Source organism: Neolamprologus brichardi, chromosome 7 (assembly GCF_056152115.1).
Source record: "Neolamprologus brichardi isolate AB-2024 chromosome 7, ASM5615211v1, whole genome shotgun sequence".
In the NCBI taxonomy this organism is placed as follows: Eukaryota; Metazoa; Chordata; class Actinopteri; order Cichliformes; family Cichlidae; genus Neolamprologus; species Neolamprologus brichardi.
This window is the reverse complement of record NC_142110.1, coordinates 42278705-42297386: the sequence shown is the minus strand read 5'-3', so window position 1 is coordinate 42297386 and position 18682 is coordinate 42278705. Positions and strand designations below refer to the sequence as shown.

The following is an 18682-nucleotide window of genomic DNA, read 5'->3' as shown; positions in this document are numbered from 1 at the left end:
CAAGGGGGAAATGGCTAGGAAGGAAAAGATGAGGCAGGAAGTGATGGAGGGATGGAAAAGGGAGGAGAGAGTTAGTGAGGGAGGAAGAGAGGTGAAAAGGAAGGAGGGAGAGCTTCAATAGGGCTTTTCCTCCAAACACCAATACAATGAAGTAGTGCGTAATTTCCCATGTACCCCCGCCTCACCCCCCAAAACATACACACATACACATACAAATACACACAACGTTTCTCAAAGGTGATGAAGCTTTCGTCTCCGTCTTCAAGTGTTATACTTTTCTCTGTCATGCTTCGTGGGTCTTTGTTTCGCAGGCTTCATCTGTCTTTCTGTGGTCTGTGTGTGGTCTGACACTACGGGATGCACAAGCAATGGAGATATATAGGAATTAGGAATTACGAGGATAAAATGAGCAAAACAAAGTGATAAAGATAAGGGAGGAGATGCAGAGGAAGAGGATGTCTGAGCAGTGAGAGAGGAAAAACAATTGCACAGCAAGAAAATACCAGAGGAGAGAAAATGGCTCAAAATGCCATTTGGGTGTATGTTTTGTATGTGGTACATTTCCCTGTGAAAATGTGGACGTGCATAAATCACTTAACATGTACTTTTGTGTGTATGTGTGCGAGCGTTTGTGTGTGTGAGGGGCTTTGACGTGGCAGAGCAGTGCATTCCTGCTGGGTGGTGATGTCATGAGAACTAGCTCTCCACTTGCAGACAGACAGCCCTGTTTATGTTCCCCACCAGAGGAGAAACCACACTGTGTGTGTGTGTGCGTGTGTGTGTGTGTGTGTGTCTGTCTGACTGCGTTATTGGCTCATGGGGGAGGTGGGGAAGCCAAGAGGCACTCGAGAGGGTCTACTTTCCCCTGCCGCTCAGGGAGAGGGAACCACTTACTGATGCCTTCCTCTGAAACATACACAGAGAAAGAGGAAGTTTCTCATGTTTTGCAGAGCACAGTAGCTGCACAGCCAGACTGTGCTGCTGTGAGTGATTGCCCTCTGCTTCTAAATAGTCTCCTAAGGGACAGAGAATTCTTTGCACTATAATAACAAACCTTAGGTCAGCTAATGACCACAATACCACACAGGGAATGGACCTTTCATCATTAAAATCACATTTTAATACACTGTTATATAACACAAAATGTGTTTTCTTAAGGGTTAAAAGTCAGGCTGCAAGTATAATTGGTGCTTGAGAGAAACCAGTTGCAAAAGTAGGTCAAAGATTTATTGATAATACCTTTTAAAAGAAAAAAAAAAGTTGTTTCTCCATAAATGACACGTGCCCATGCATTTGTCTTCCTTGGGTCTCCTTAACTATTACCCACATACTTTTCTTTGATCAATAAAAGTTAAGTCCCACCGGTAACTGTAGAAAAATGTTATGAGAACTTGCGCTAACAATTGCACTTTCCTTTCCCAGATACTGCTGGTGTGATTGTCTCTCTGTCTGTGGTCATGGTTTAATGGTTTCCCTTGCGATAGTGAAATGTGATCTTTGGTCTTCGCAGCTTAGTGAATCATAAATCATTCTCCCACACTCTACATGCACCATAACATAGCAAGCCATCCAAGCTTATTCTGCCTGCGCTGCACCCAACCACGGTGATAAAGAACTCTTGTCAGCCACGCTAATGCCTGCCAGTGAGAAATAGCTGAGAGGGTTAAGGTTGTTATTATCATATCTCTGTGGCACACAAGCCCACTTCGGGAGCTTTAGGTGACTCCTACATGTGCAGTCATGCTTTTAAGGCAACCTTGTTTCCTGACATGCAATTTGACATATGACCTACTTCTGCTCATCATTTTAAAACTACAGCTTCTTTTGCACTGCGATCTGATTGCTGTGAATTAAGAGGGAGGCTTGATGCTTAAGCCAATAATATAAGGATTACTTAGGACAAATAACTTAATCGTAAACATGGAGGCTGTGCTTTTTTCTTTTATAGATTTAAGACTACTTAACCCCATGCACTTGTCAGTGTTACCCAATTTTCAAGTTGGAAGGCTTGTAGGCTTGAGAACATTTTACTATATCATATCACCATCTGTGTTCTCTGCAAATGCATTGTTTCCACATATATAGGTCACCAATTCTGGTTGATAAAAAACAATATCTGAAATAAAGAGATACCTTGACTGTGGCGCCTTTGTGCTCACAGTTACAACAACCCCTATGACATGCAGGAATTCTTGGAAGCAATTTATGTGTATCCTTCCCTGTTATATTTTCCTAATGTTAGGTTACTAACTGCATAATTTTAGTTGCTGTTCAGCTCATGATTGCTGTCTCTCTGCATGATGAATGTGTGTGGTCTGTTGTCTGTGCTTAGTGTCACATAAGGGTGGGGGTACTGAAATTCTCTAGTTGCATGTGTCTTCCTGTCTCCTGTTTATAGAGTTTTGTGACAGTTAAGACAAAAAACCCCATAAAAATCTTTACCAGAATTCTACAAATTAATCAAAAATTACAATTTCTGATTGTGTGCTCTCTGATGCAAGAGCTTCAGAACTTCTTTCACAAGAGCTGCTTTTAATTTTATCAGTCATGAATTCTTTTGCACTTTCAGTGTGGTTGACTTAGCTGATAGCACAGAAAACCAGCAGGAATGGGAACCACTGGCCTATATATCTTCACAACAATAACCTCATCTATCCTGTACATGTGTGGACATTGTGTGTTAGTCCAAGCTTGTGCGTGTGCATGAATGCTGTTTCCGAGAATGAGTTGTGTCAACACTTGAATTTAAACCTCATGGAGACAGAGATAATGGATGGTAACCCCCCACTGTCTGTGGCTTGTGAACTAAACCACGGTATTCTGTGTGTGTGTGTGTGTTTCAAAGTTGGCGCTCCGGTGATGTATTGCTGTTTTGTTTCTACTTGATTCTCATGGGCAGAACTGTGAATACAATCACAGTGGAGGCCTGTATATACTGTGAACGTTTTTTAAATGTCTGAGCTGTGTTCCTGTTCACTCCTTGTGTGTGCGTGTGTTATTGTGTTATGTCTTTGGAATGCGAGGCCGACTCGGCCTCAAAACCTCAAACTATGCCTTGCAGTGGTTCTTCCCAAAGCATGCAGTTTGCGTGATGCGATGCTGTCAGGAAGTTAGACTCTGTTTGCTTTGGGACATACACACATTCTCTTTGTTTTGTTCTGTCTCCTCCGTTACACACACAGTCAGATTAAAAGTGAAAGTACTAGTCAGATGGGAATGGTCAGAGGCACACACCCCCTCACTCCTGGGAGCAAAGAGGTAGAAGGCTGGAGAGGTCAGGCTACTTGGCCTGGGAAAGGCAAAGGGGGAGGCACTCTGGATAGATTAGATAGATCAGTAGAAATCGGAAAAGAGCGGAGAGATTGAAAGAAGAAGAAAGGGGATATGTGTGGTGAGTGGAATAAGGAAAGAAGGAAAAGGAGAAATCAGGCAGAGATAGACAGAAATTTAGGGAGATGAGTGTAGAAGTCAAGACTTGAATGTCAGGGCTGCTGAGAAAGATGCAGGATATAAATGGAGTGGAAAATTAAGCCCACATTAGGTAAAAAAAAAAATATGATGATGATGATGATGATGATGCGCCACTTGCGTCTTTTCCCCATTTCCTTCTCTTGGAGGCCAAGGAAAACCAGCATCTAATGTTTCTCATCGGAACTGCATCCCAGCATTTTAGTTAAAGCCATAAAGACAGAGGAGTGTGTGTGTGCATGCATTTGTACTTAATGGAGACCACGAGCAATGCATGTGGACCAAATACAACTAAATAGCAAACACAAAATATGAGCTGTGGTAGTTTTGTGCTTGCTTATAAGTGTGCTATGCTGTGGTTACCTGCCCCTGCCACACAAAATTAAAATTAAATGAATTAAATCTGTAAACTATAATGGTAGCCTTACTTATCCTGGCTATTCACATTAACTGAGACTGTAATTAGACTTGTGTGCCTTTGTTTATGTACTTTCATTTTAGTTCACAAACTTGTTTCAGTATTTGAATGCCAACCATTCCAACAATCTCATTCATTCATTAGACCGATTGCACGTGTTCCTTTAGAGGTGCATGGTTGTGGGTGTGACTGGGTGTGTGATGGTGTAATAATACTGTGCTGTTTGGGTGTGGGTGTTTGTGGTTAGGGCGTTGCCTTTTTGTGTGCAACACAGCTATCTAGTAGTTGTAGGACCGTTAAAATTATGAGGAGAACAAGCATCTCAGCATGTCCCACCATCTCAAACCGAAGCCGTGTATCTGTGAATAAATGTAACAGCTCAAGCCACCCAGTGTCCCCATTGTTCCTGGTGAAAACCAGAGGTGAGTGGAGTGCCTGAGTACCTGTCTGTCTGAATGATCCCATGGACCTCCTATGCCACACACACATACGAGACGTGCACACAGAAATGCACACTCACGGGCCTCCTTGGACGCAGGGAGCCCTTTCTTTCTTTCTTTCCCTCCATTTTCCTGCTGTCTATTTTGGTCAACTGGTGGCCCGTTCCCACAGTGCTGCTGTTCCCATGGTTATCGCCGTGGAGATAGCGAATGGGGGTTGGAGGGGGTGGTGAGCTTGATGGAGAGCGGGAGAGACAGCGTTGCTCTGTTCGAAGAGATAGGGGACTATGTGACTGTAGAGGAGGCGGGGGTGAAACGGGGTGGGGTGGGAGGGGGGATGAATGGTATGGGTTTGAGTGTGTGAGTGTGTGTGATGCGACGCTCCCATCAAGATCACAGGTGGCAAGTGTCAATCAGTGCTTTAAATTTTTTTTAATAAATACAAATAAAATGGTCTAACATTAGCATATGTAAAGTTGTCGTATTTATAAGTTGTACGTAATTTAAGGTATCTGTCATATTAGATGCATATGATAATGACTATAACCCATATGAGAGCTCTTTCTTTAGGTAGATGCTATTTCCTGAGATCGAGAGCTTGAGTTGAGGTGCAAAAATTGAGGTTCCCCAGGTGGGAACTGGGAGCTGGTAAGGGGGTGTGGGGGGTGAGGGCCAGCGAAAGGAGAGAGCAAGCGATCATTGGGGGGTGGTGAGGGGTGCGGGAGCTCAGAGTGAGGGACGGATTCAGTTCCCACACTTCTAATTACTGTGTCACTGGAGACTGAAAGGGGACTGCCCCTGGCCCTAGGGAATTTGCCGGGGCCGGTCGCAGAGAGGGTGCAGCAGTGGAGGGAGGGAAGGGGACAGAGGGCCAGAGGGGAAGAAGGGAAGGAAGGGTGGAAATAAAGAGGGTGTATGACACAGGAACTCTCTCCATAGTCCTTTCTTTTGGTTTTACCTCATCACATTCACACTAGAGGTGAACCCCTTCACCGTGAGTCCCCTCCCTCTCACCTACCCAGATACCCCAACCTCTCACCTCCAACCCACTTATGCTTAACCCTTCCTTGCCCTCCTCCACCTCAGTCCTCTCTTTCTCTTCAGCCTTTGTTTGCAACCATGTTCTGCTTCCTTTCTACCCAAACCCTCCTTTTTCAACCTCCCCCTCTACCTCCCTGCCTTTCTAATGCCCTGGGCCTCTCCTATGTCTCCTGTTGATATGAACAAGGCTCCAAGAGACACTTTGAAGTGAGTTTGAATTCACACATACACATATTCTCCTGTCTTATCCTCATTATTGCCACTTAACCCTGAGCCCTTTTCCTCTTTCATTTCCCTTTATCTCAGCCTCCCATATTCTGTCCACTGTGAGTTATGTCTGTCCTGATAACATTTATGATGACACAGATAGACGCGTAACCAAGTTGTCCTTTCTCACATGTTGCCCAAAACAGGATATAGTCCGCTTCAGACTACTGGAAATAGTCTGTGTAGTTTAACTGAGCTTGCTGTCTGGATCGAGTATGCAGGACCCAACCTCAGCAATCAACTAGTCAGAGAAGCAGTAATGACATGACATATTTGTCAGCATCTCAGTCATAGTATCTCATTACGAACCAGTTGGCCCTTTTGAATCCCAGTAAAGTCCTTCCTAAGGACAGTTTTCTTTTCTTTCATTTCTTTCCCGAGTCACCAGATTTTGCGTTTCCATCGTCTTTCTTTCCTTTTTCATTTCTCTCAAACCATTTCCTGGGTTCCTGATGTGTTCATCAGAATTAAATGTAGTTGGTTGTAGAACATGAGCAGTTACATTTTTTGGACTAAAGACTTTTAAGTTTAAATTGAATCATCAACTTTTTTTCCAGTTAAAATAAGAGCAAAAGCACTTAGTTGGTAGTGCAGTTATGTTTTGATCCCAAAATAAATAAAGTCACAGTAGTCACTTAGCTGCCATATAATGGCAATTTTATGCCAGCTGCGCAGTACCTCGAGGATGGCACTGGACGACAAAGTTGATCTTAGTCATCTGCTGTCGCTATCCGCCATTTCTGCATGTTGTGTACCACTTGTTTTTTGTAACCTATCCCATTGAGCCACTTTTGCCAAAGCTGGGGGTCACGAGTATCCATTCATGTCAGTTTTACCACTATTTTAAAATGATTTCAGTGCAGAAGATTCATAGATTATGCAGAGGGAGATATAACAGCATTTGAAAAGATAAGACTTTTTTTGGGGGGGAAAAATAATCCACAGAATAATAAATCCCCGTGTTCCCTTGACTCCCGTGTCGTGTCTTCCACCCAGAAGTCCGTGCTCTTCCGCTCCTTAGGACACTCAACCACTGCGGGCATTCACTCGTTTAACTTGGCTCACAAAGAACACTGACGTGGAATCTCACGCAATATATCACTCCGCGAGGCTCCTGCCTACGATAGCCGTAATGCTCCGACAATCCATCAAGCGGTGCGGCTTCGTAGCTTAGCAAAGTTGTACTAAAACGTCTGACAGATTTTCGAGCGCCGTGTACATAAAATCGTTTCGAGGTCAGTAAACACAACCAGAATTCAAACATAAGGCGCACGGAATTATAAGGGGCACTGTCGATTTTCAGAAAAATCAAAGGATTGATTTTAAGTGTGCCGTATTTTCCAAAAAACACGGTAATAACGACGGCCCGCTAGCATGCTCTACCAAAAATAGTGCTTTGTTGTGTACGGACGAAAGCTAAACCAGTTCCACACCACTGAAGTTGCAGCATTTTTACAAACCAGTTCTGGTTCATCTGTTTCATTCAATGATCCACTTTCGCTCTTCTCATTCTCCGTCGCCGGCACGCTTTTTCCTCCATGTGCATACGAAAACAAAGGCACTGCGCATGCGCGTTTTACCCATATTCTATTGCGATATTTCATTTTCTTATCATTGCCCAACATTATACCGGTATTACCATGAATGGTATGATATGGCCCAGCCCTAGCTGCAGGTGTGGCTAGCACACACCCACTTGCCTATACATACAAGCATGGAGAACACAAGGACAGCAGCACAGTGCAGCAAACATACATAATGTAAAACAAGTCTACAACTACTCATGGGTCCTGGGTCTGAGCGACCACATTATGCAACAAGTGTTCACACAGAACAATAACTTAAACTGATTTTGTCTAAAAGGACTGACATCATAGTGGGATGGTACTACCTAGAGTCTGCACTCAGCTTTGCAGATCGCTATCTATATGTTGTACTTGTTTACTGTTATCTGAGTGCACTATCAAGAATACTTGGAACAGCTGTTCTCCAAGCAAGAAGTCGTAACGTACGAATAACTTCTTTGTAATTGTGTAAAACAAATGTAAAAACTGGTCTTTTGTTTTGTTTTGTTTTGTGGTTTTTTTTCATGCTTCTCCCCTTCGCCATGATTTCCGCTGTCACTTCATTTCCTATTTAGACCTGCTCTTTCACAAATCAGCATTAGATCTGTTAGCATCACCACAGGACTATATACTGTTGTTTTTTTTGGAGAACTGCTTTTGAGCCTCCAGTCCTCCACGCTGTAAAGCCTAATACCTTTGTAAACAAACACACAGTACCTTTAATTCTCTTAAGACTGTTAAGGGCAGCCTTTACAGTGGTGCTAATAAAGTAAGTTTTATCTTGCTAATTTGAAGGCTGTATATCAGATTGCAAGGGAAATCAGTTTACTGACTACTCTGTCTCAGGCAGTATGCAAGTCTCCACCACCAATGATCTGTGTAATATTTCACAGTCCTTTAAGATGGTGTGAGATGACACTTAAAGTTAGATAACTCTGTAGAGCTTTTCTTAAATCCTGTTGTGACAGGACATAATGCACCACTATTGGTTTTTTGATAAGGAACTCTCATGTCTGATTATGTAACCATTTGAATTCCAAATTTGATTATCGCCTTGACTGTCCAAAAGCACATGGGAGAATCTTTTCTTCTTCATTTCCTCAAATCAGTTCAAAGGACAACAGACCAGACCAGCAGCAGCAGCCACCACTGCTGACAGTATTTACAGTCCTGGATGAATCACTCTGCATTATAATAACATTCCCCGCGTTCTTCTACATCAAGAACAGCTTAGGAAAAAAGTAAAAGTGAGAGGAGGGGTGAGGAGGAACGCTGGAGGGTGAAGTATGTACCGGCAACACTAGATGTTGTGCAAAGGAGTCTGTTGTTGGCTCTCCCATGACGAGACTGTGTATGTGTATGCGCACGCAGATATAGTTCAGGTTGGTTGATTCAGTGGGTGGAATTTCAGTTTGAGTTTGTGGGTGTAGTGACAGTTTGAGAACTGTCAGCGCATGTCGAGGAAAGCTGTGGATGTCGTAACATCAGCGTGAATGGGTGCAGTGAAGGCATGGGAAAAATGAGTGCATTGAGATGGTTTTAGTGTATAAGCACATGTAAACATAAAGCCGCCTAAGCAGATGGCGGGAAAACATTTGGAGCACCACTTTTGTCTCAAAAGAACAAATGTCAGCTAACAGTGGCATGGATACTCTGCACTGTGGAGAACCAGTTGTCTTTAATTGCCCATGTGACAGCACCACAAAACCCACCATTTGTCTCCTCGGCAACAGCGCAAGAACAAAAGAAAGATGGGAGGAAGAGGAAAGTGCTTACCGTAACATAAAAAGTATCTTATAGCATAGCTATGATAATCACATGCACATCTACGATCTATACAGTTCTGTGCTTTCAGTAACATTAATATATCCATGCAGAAAAATTGCTTGAAGTGTCATGTATGTGATTGTGCTCCAACTATCCAGTATTCCCTTTACTAATATTCATATTCATATCACAGGATAATTAAAAAACACAGCGCCAGTGAATTTCTACTTTTTCCCCTTTTATTCAAATAATTAACTATCAGAACTGTTTGCAGGATAATTTCCTATTGATTAATTAAGCTTTTAGCTGTAGTTTGGAAACAGATTGCCAACAATGATATAATAATTAACCAATTAACTTAGTAGGCCAATTGTTTTATCTAATGCATCATTTGATGTGTAGCCCATCTAACATTAAAATAACAGGATTTAAAGTTAAATTAAAATTAAGTCCCATTTAAAAAATGGGACTTAATATATATATATATATATATTATAAATAATACACACCAGCCTATCAAGCTTAAAGGTTTGATCCATTTAAATACATGTGCTTTTTATGTTTTTAAAATAAGCTGTTTTTATCCCTCCATCAAAGCCAACTACCCAACACTGTCAAGGGACCCTTTTAGCTGGTTGTTTTCCTGAGCTGTTTGGCTTAGACTGCCCCCAGCTATCTGGCATCTGAGAAGAAAAAAGGAGTACTTAGGGAAGAAAAGAAAGGAAGGGGTTAGAGGTGCGAAGCAACCAGAGAAGTAGAGGGAAATTGAAAAAAACACTGTAAGAGGGTATATGGAGCATCAATGAAGACATTCAAGAGATAGAAGAGAGAAGACATATGTTCAGTGGGAGACATAGAGGTAGAGGTTGAAGGTTGAATGCGGGTTTTTTTTAAAGAAGAAGAACAGAACAAGCTGACTGTGCAGTGCCAAGAGAAAGCATGTGCTGTTTGTGTGATAGACTGTTATCTGCAAGACTGCATTACCTCGTTTAAAAGAACTAATGAAGATGGACTAAGAGTGTAAAAGAGGGAAGGAAGTAAAAGGTAAATTGTTGAGACCAAGTGGAAAGTGATAAAATGGTCAAATGTAGGAAAACAAAGTTGACATGAGATTGAAACAGGAACTAAGAAGAATGACGGAGATTGACTAAACAAGCAGTAGAGAAAACCTGCTTTACATATTGTCAAGAAAAGTACAAAAAAAAAGTACATTAATGCAAACTTTATCATGATGCAATAAAACAGAAAGAAAAACTATTAAATGGTACACAAGGACTACAAAAAAAAAGGTAATTTAACACATTGGCAGCCAGTGGTAGGAATTGTGGACGAACTGTATGTACATTATAGTAAGATGTATTGTATAGATCCTCCCAGTGAACGGCCAAAAGAAGAATAATAGTTGAGATCGGAACATGTGGCACACCTGTTTTGAAAGATTTAAAAACAAGCTAAGTAGATAGGGAGTATCCCCTTTGTGTTTGTCATTATAATTGAGATACAGAGCATACAGCATCTAAAATGAATTTTTTAACTGTCAGTAATTAAATTAAAATCTGAATTAAAGAAGTCATGTCATCAAAATTGTGCAAACTGTTTGCTGTTACCAGCTGTGATCAAAAAGTTTACATGCTTGATCTCCTCCGCTGTTGTAAAAAAGGGGTTTCTTTAACTTGAGTTTCATTTTGAGAAGATGACAAACTCTCATGGGGACTAGAGCTGGTGAGGCAAAAACATTTTGTTGGTGTGGTCGAAAAGTCCTGCATGACAGGCTAGCAAGTACCACAGAGAAGTGCAGGTGCTTTGAAGATTACACTAAAACTCCCTTAGTTTTCGCTGACGGATGAATTCACAATAATGCAATTGTAAATAATAATAATAATAATAATAATACTAACAACCCTGATGAGCACACTTCTGTTTGCATGATGTGCTTTTTCTGGACTTGAAAAATTCAGACTCTTCCGTTGAAAACTGGAGATGCGTCTCACGTCACCATCATCCTCCACAGAAAATTTGGGCCCGTTTACTGTAGTGAAGTCACGGAGCACACAGTCAGCAGCAGTGACCTTCGAAGTGCCTGAGAAGATAATCTTACAGGGGAAATTTTTAAATTCTATTATTATTTTATGGGCTGGTTAATAAACTCGATCACATCTTGTTAAATACAGAACAAACTGCCACTATAGTGAACGACCTTTTTCCACTTGGCAGCTGTTGAGCTCTGACTCTGCTCAAGATGCAGTTAAGAGCACAATTACCACAGTCATGTCATATTCATGTCATATTTTGTAATTTGTATTCTTGGGAACATTAAGAAAGACTTCTATAATTTGTGCGTCATGCAGGTGAAGTGAGTGGGTGCAAGATGACTCAGGGAAGGTCTATGACTTCCATGTGAGTTTTTACATCTTCTCCATGCCTGTGCGGCGTATATAAATTTGTGTGTGTGTGTGAGAGAGAGAGAGGGGTGAGGTGAGTCAGAGGAAGGTGTGTGTGATGTCAAGCCCGGGCAGGCTCTGCTGTGGTCCAAGTTCAAGTTGCTGTCAGGTGGTAGTGGTTAGTTAGGAGAGCTGGTAATTACCTCAGGCTGTCAGACTGAGATACTGGCCAGACACCCGCAGGATACTGTGGGAAAGTAAAGTTAACGGGTCACTGCAGTATCTCCCTCATGCTGCAGCAGTGGAGAAACAATCCTTAGAGGTTTAGATAATGTAGTATACAGGAAGAGTTTTTGGGCATCTGTCTACGAAAGTGAAATTAAGTAATAGGTGTGTTTTAAGGAACAATAGCAATGTAACAAATATGCATTATACCTACATATAAATTCAAAGATGTGCTTTGCTCTGTTTTTAATTCAGATGGACTTATTATTTGTTGTTTACTGCTTGTTTTCAGACATTTTTGCTCTCTCTCCATGTAATTAAGCACTTTATTCTCTTCATTTTAAGTAATTTATGCCCATGTTCTGATTAACAGGCTGTGTACAAACCATCTTAATTCACTAATATTTATCAGTTTCCCTTCATATTAATCAGGTGTATTGTGGTAACACACACAAAAATTAAAGTCCAGAGCAACTTGTTCTCTTTGTGAGTACATTTTTTAAATAAAGCCTTCACTAATTATTTGATCATTTAATAGAAATCATATTGTCAGAGTGTATGTTTTTTTTCTCAGCACCTAAGTAAATGGCGTTACAGTGCCTCAGGCTTTATTTTACCCTCAATGATAAGATTTTCATTTAATGATTAACACTAAAATTCTGCTGGTCTTTTCTCAGCTTAATGAAAGTGTTTCCACTCTTTTCTTCTGTCACGAACTTGTGCAAACTCTCTGACGACATTCATAAACAGAATGTGTAGATAAAGGACAATTTTTGTTGGCAAAACTTTCTGGTTTTCTTTTTGTCTGTTTGTAGTCCTAGTGCCATTGATAAATCATGTTTCAGCAGGTTTTGGTTGATTGCAGATAAACAGTGGAAAGCAAATGAGGGGTGAAGTGCATTAGATCCCTTTTAGCTGTGTTCAGGTGATGATTTAGCTTTTTTAAATTTGTATTTATTTGTTTATTTATTGTCATTTGCAGACAATTACCAACTGACTGCTTATGCTAGACAGTCAGAAAATAGACTGTTGCCTTTGGAAGCTAAATCAAGAGACTGTCTGATGGGTTCCCATTGCATAGCATGACCTTGGGACTATGGTCTGTTAGCTTTTGCTTGCTCATCAATCTCACGTTTCTACAGCAGTCTGAGTCAGATTGTTTCCAAGATTAGCATAAAATCCAACTTAAAATAAATCTACATAATCTTACAGGAGTAACAACATTTTATGTCTGCTCAAGGAAATGACAGGGGATTCAAACAGAGCAGAACTTCCCAGATGTGGGAACAATGAATCTCTGGTCATCAATGTTTTCTTTTGCTTTCCTTGGGAAGAGTTTTTAAGTTTCTTGAAAAAAAGGAGAGGAAAAAAAGTTCCTTTCTTACATACAGCGTATATGCTTTAGACCACAGCAACCTCTGACAGTGGAATCTTAAGTATTTTTTAACCTTTACTCAGATTTGAAGTTTACATAAAGACTTCAGTGAGAACCTTTCCAAAGGGAGATGATGATGCAGTTTGTGCTCCCCTTTCACTCCTCTCCTCTCCAGTTCCCACGCTGTCCTTTACCTGACTTACCACAATTTGAATCAAATCACTAGTGTCCAATTGGCTGCTGTGATCATGTGACCGGCATCAGCCCTAAAAGCACCGCCTATTGAGATTGGTCTAGGATTTTCCCATGGGAGCTGCATACAGAGCCAGTGCTGTGTGTGTGTTTGAGCACGTTAGGGGAAAAAGTCCCACCACCACCTCCACCCAACCTCCTCTCTGCTGTCCTCACTTTCTTAACTCTTTTCTTTTTTTTCCCACCACATCCCGTCCTTTAAAACACAGTATCAGACTTTAGATGGCCTTTGTTGTCACAGTAAGGGACGTTCAGAGTGTGAGAGTGCCTTAGATTCCCTGAAAAAACATGGAACAAAGGCCGGAGCAGCTCAGTGTAGTACCTGCCTAAAACTTTCTAGAGCTTTCAATTTAAAAAAATCTAAATTGTTTTAAAAAAAAATTATGAATTGCCAATTTCACTTTTGGTGGTCCTTTGATCATTAGTCACTCGTCTGGGTTTTAAGTAGAAGAGCCTAGTGGCATGCTAAAGCTAGTATTGAAATATTATTAGACATTGTACCAAAAAGCCCCCCCCCCCCAAAAAATTTCCTCATTGCAGTTTAGTACAGCCAGTATTGTAGGGAGATTCTGATGATTTGCAGTAAGTGTCGAGCTTTTGCATCTTCACACCTTTTGTTTAAAAACCAAACAAGAAAATAAAGTCATGGTGTCTGACTAACCTGCAGAATGCCATGTCCAAACGAGCAGAGTCAACTTTGTATGTTTTTGGTACCTTCTAAGGTTTCTTTATTGTGCATGCTTATTTGCTGTGTGTCTGTCTGTGTTTTAAATACTGTCTGGCTTTAAGAATTTCGTTGTGTGACCGCATAGTGATAATAAAGAACCTTTTGAATTTTGTACTTGAAATGGTTTGATGAAGCCTATTCCCTGTGTGACAGCTGCATACCTGAAAATTCTGCTAGTTAAGTAATGATGTAGGATAAAGAAACACCAGCTGTCGGAGAGTCATTTTTCTTATCAGCACATCTGCTAATGTGACAAATTGAAAAAAGAAAATACTTCGTACTTAGCTCATTTGTCTAACAGAGCTCTGCAGGATCTCTGATTAATTATAGAATCATTTTCATCCAGGTTGCGTGTGTGTGAGACGATGTGCGTGTGTGCCTGCCCGTCCGTGGCTTAGCTTTGAGAGTTCAGAGCAGGTTCTGGCTTGCTCAACTCTGGGAAACTTTGAGCTGAGCAAATAGCTCGGTCTGTTTTCCTGGCTGCCGCCACAGTCGTATGTGTCAACCATGTGTATGTGCTGTTAGCATCTGTGTGCATGCGGTTTGTATGCTCAGTGTAGTGTAGCCTGTGCAAATTGTGAAATATTTTATCTGTGCGGTTAATTTTTGTCTGTCTGTCTGTGTGTGTGTGTGTGTTTTTGCATGTTACGTGGTTTTGTGTATGCGTGTAATTCAGCATACAAAGAGGAGTTCATGCATGCAGCCAGGGAGAAGTAAGCTTCATTCGCACAGACAAGACAGATGGTTACACCTCTACTATTCCCACACCTCCAGTGTTTCTTCCCCTCTTTTCCCTGCATGTCCTCTGTCACCACAAAGGCTAACATTGCTCTACATGTGCACACAAATGAGATGACTTGCTATTGTTTTGAGTGGATGTATGGTCCTGAATTTTCCCAGGTGAAGAGAGGCAAACCTTAAGTGAACTAGTCAAGGATCACTCTTGTGCGAGTGGTTTGATTTACAGCCCACTTCTAAGTAGAATGCTGTTTACTGGGCGGAGACCTGAAGTATTGACAAGGCTTTTAGCGCTGACATGCTGTCAGGATGTTTTACAGACAAATGTGTGCATGTGTCTGTCTTTGAGTTGGGGGCCGGCACACAAGAGGCCACTAATGTCTCTCCATTTATCAGGGAAGGACGTTATAATGCGAACATGTGAATGCTACTGAGGTGTTAACACTGTCTATACACACAAAGATCTGATCATTCTGTAACACTTATGGCCTTTCACACCAAAGCAAGAACCTGAGAAAAATGTGTCTTTGCTAGTGTGCGAGTAGATCAACGCAAGTTATCAAGCGTCTCAGACCTGTATTTTTCCCGTGTTTTAACATAGGTCTGCAACTTTGTGTTTTAAAGCCGGTTTGTTAAGGTTAGCCATTTATGAATTTACTGTGTACTCTGGTGGGTTTTTATTACTTAAGGTAAGGTGATGTTTTAAGTATTTTGGGTCATTACAATGTGAAGCAAACCTAGGTTGTAGTCTGTAATCATTATCCTGTGTCATATACTGGGTTAGGAGTGACTCGGTACTGCACTGTACTTTTAGATTATTTTTATGTCATCTGTCTGTATATTAAATGTATATCAACGTGTTAAGGCAAAAAAAAAAAAAAGAGAGTGAGGGGAGTAGATGTCTGTTATGTCTGTCATTTTTCTGTCATAAATTGGCTCCACTTCTCTCAAAGGGAATAATCACTGTCACTGTCAATAAAAAAAGTTGTCTTTATTCAACCAGTTAATCAGATCTGTCAAGCTTCATTTACAAAGTATTTCTCACGCAGTGTAGTGCAGTTCCAGGTGTTTCTCAGATCACTGAGAAGCTGATTACAAGGCAATAACCATTAGTAATAAAGATGAATTCATATGGATAATGAGCCATTTTAAATACTTAAAGACAAAACAGCAAGAAATAAATAAAAAATATAAATAGCTTATAATTGGAATAAAGATGCAAATAACATTAAAGAAAAAATACACAGATAGAAAATTTTTAAATAGAGATAAGAAGATAAATAATTATAAAATAGAATCAAATGTACAATTTGAGGAAAAAAAAAAAAACAGTCAGTGAATAAAAATAAAGTAATGTGATGGAAAGTAAACATCCAAAATGATAAAATGGTAAGAGAAAAAAAAGTTTTTGACATCAGTAGCACATGCTCAGTTAAAAGCCAGGCCTTTCTAGATAGGTAGGTCTATGTTTAAAGATTTCATGACTTCCAGCTGCTCTCAGCTCCTCTGGCAGACTTTTCAGGTTGTGGAGGACCTGAAACCCTGTGCTGGTTCATATACACGAGGGAATCCATCAAGTAAAAGAAAATAATTTTGGAAATTGAGAGGCAGCCAGTGGATAGACTTCAGAACTGGTGTAATGTGCTTTGAATATTTCTCAATCAATTATAGGTGATGCAAAACATTTTTCTATCAGAGCATTACTGTAATCGAGCCTGCTACATAGCAAAGCATTTGTTTTTCTGCGTCACTCAGAGAGCCTATGGCTATAATTTTAGTTGCGTCCTGATTGTTGTCAACACATGTACATCTAAACTGCTCAGTGATCCCTGGTTAGATGAGTGTGAGTCATACTGTGTCCTTAATCGCCACTACATTTTTTCTTTTTTTAACTGACATGTTGGTCAGAGCTCTCCTCCACCATCATAAAAATGTCAAATCCCTACAGCAGACACATTGTTCTCTATTTTATTTATTATGCGTGTTATTGTGTTGTTTTTGGAGATGGCCATGGAAATGGTAATGTCGTTTGTGGCGGCCGTTGCACTTTCTGACACATTTGCTCAGCCTACATTACACCCACCAAAATAACAGCAAAATGACAGCCACCAGTCAGCTATCATGAAAATGAATATGAAAGTTTTTTTGTGATATTGTGCTAGTAAGGAGTTTTTTTGTCACGTCATCCATCAAGAATAAAGCTCAAATCAATAAAGATTTTTAATGGTGTCAGCATTTAGAGTACAAATGGCCACATTTGCGACAAGCTTGTAAACGGGGGAGAATATTTTCTTTTTTCCACATTTTTAAATTTTTATATCTGCTGCTGGTGACTGTTTCTTTGTTTCTCCAGGCATGTAACAGTGATCAGTATGTAGCAGTGCCACGAGACGATATGGTCGGGATGCTTAAAAAGAAAGGTTTGTCAAACTCACACAGTATTATAGGAAAGGCTATACTTCCTAAAGCATTTAAGGATAAATCTACATGTCTGCAGCTGTTTGTCTCACCATTGATAACCTTACTTTCTTTTCCCTTTAAGAATAAAGAAATCATTTTTTTTGTAGGACTCCTATCAGACCAGGACAACACTGACCTAATGCACCAGGAAGAGGAGAAGCACGATGACATTTTGACCCCAAAGCTCCCCAGGTATGCTCTTCAGTGTCGCTGGGCCTCCCTTTCAGGGCTGGACCCTGACACCCTGACCTTTCCCGGGGGCGCGCCTATTCAGCTTCACACCGTGCCCCCTACCCTCCTGCCAAGGATCCCTCTCTTCTACGTCTGCACCAGATGTGGCAAGGTGTTCTGGGAGGGCTCTCATTTTGGCCGTGTCCTCTCAATGTTTCAGGAGGTCTTGCACATTTCAGACAAGGACAATGAATCTGCTGCAGTGCCCATTACAGCTGCTCAGCAGAATTGACTGTTGTAGAGTCAGTTTACATGAAGATTTTGGCATTCAGCTGTCTTATCCCGTAAGAACCCATGCCCCTCTGCACATTGAGGAAAGTTCCTGTTCAAGTTTCAATACCGACTCTTCCATAGTTTTCCTGAAAGTAAAGTTGGGTCTGGGCTCTTAAAATACAGTAACATTTACCCACATGTAATTAACTTTAAATAAATTAGTCAAAGTCAAACGGGAAACAATTCTTCTTATTATTATTTTTTTTACACCTGGATCAACAGATTGCCTCTCAGTGAGCATTGAATGAAGGCTTTATTTTTGTTTTTAAGCCACCAATTTTTCTTCAGATGGGAATATTTTGAAAATGTTTAAATATTTTGTGTTTATAACAGTTTAAAAAATCATTTACATTTCAGACAGGCAATAGAGTGATCGCATTTAGACCTGACCATATTTGTTATAAACTGTATTATACCTAAGAAATGGTTTGCATTGTGATACTTTGAAATCGAAAGAGTTAATTCTTTAAGAAAGTAAACATGTGCATCAATCCTAAGTTTGTTCCATTCAGCAGTTTATGAGGTCACATCCTGTGGAAACTGGTTTTTATTGTTTTGACTTGAACGCCCTGGTAGGTGGCGATAAGGTCAGTTCCTTGGCCGTTTTAGTACCCAGTGGTACGATACATTTTTATGATTACATTCTTGTAATATTTAAATGTTTAAATGTGTGTTTTAATAAAGAGAGGTTTTTTTCCTCTCCTTTCTTAATGTGTAAGAATTTGCAGTTGTTTACTTTCACCAGATGTTTTTGTTTTCAGTATGTTTCTAAATTCACAAAGCAGATGGTAAAGGAGTGAGGGTGGACAGATTGATGGGATTATCCGAGCTTCAGCCGTGTCTGTCAGGTGTAGCACGTGTGTTGGGTTTTTTGTTTTGTTTTGTTTTTTAGTGGGGTCACAGAGTAACCCAGCACATACCAGCAGAATCCCCTCACATTTTCTCATACTCCTTCCCACTGTGAATTTGTGTGATTCCAGACAATTAGATTTCCCAAAATGTTCAAATAGGTTTTGGAAGCTCTGCAATTAAAGATTTTCTGATGTTTTTTTGC

General features: G+C 40.5%; 2 protein-coding genes across 2 annotated transcripts in view; both read left to right on the top strand.

Moving 5' to 3' along the window:
* Positions 1-211, top strand: part of LOC148102161 (uncharacterized) — an 8352-nt gene extending 8141 nt beyond the window's left edge. Inside the window, exon 8 of the mRNA XM_087844426.1 lies at positions 1-211. This exon is cut by the window's left edge and continues 1176 nt beyond it. The gene's annotated coding sequence lies outside the window, so the exon portion shown is untranslated.
* Positions 1-18339, top strand: part of exd3 (exonuclease 3'-5' domain containing 3) — a 39945-nt gene extending 21606 nt beyond the window's left edge. Inside the window, exons 19-20 of the mRNA XM_006788722.3 lie at positions 17018-17084; positions 17232-18339. Coding sequence (XP_006788785.2) covers positions 17018-17084; positions 17232-17587 — 423 coding nt within the window. The 3' untranslated portion in view covers positions 17588-18339. The remainder of the gene's footprint in view (positions 1-17017; positions 17085-17231) is intronic.
* The last annotated feature ends 343 nt before the right edge of the window (positions 18340-18682 follow it).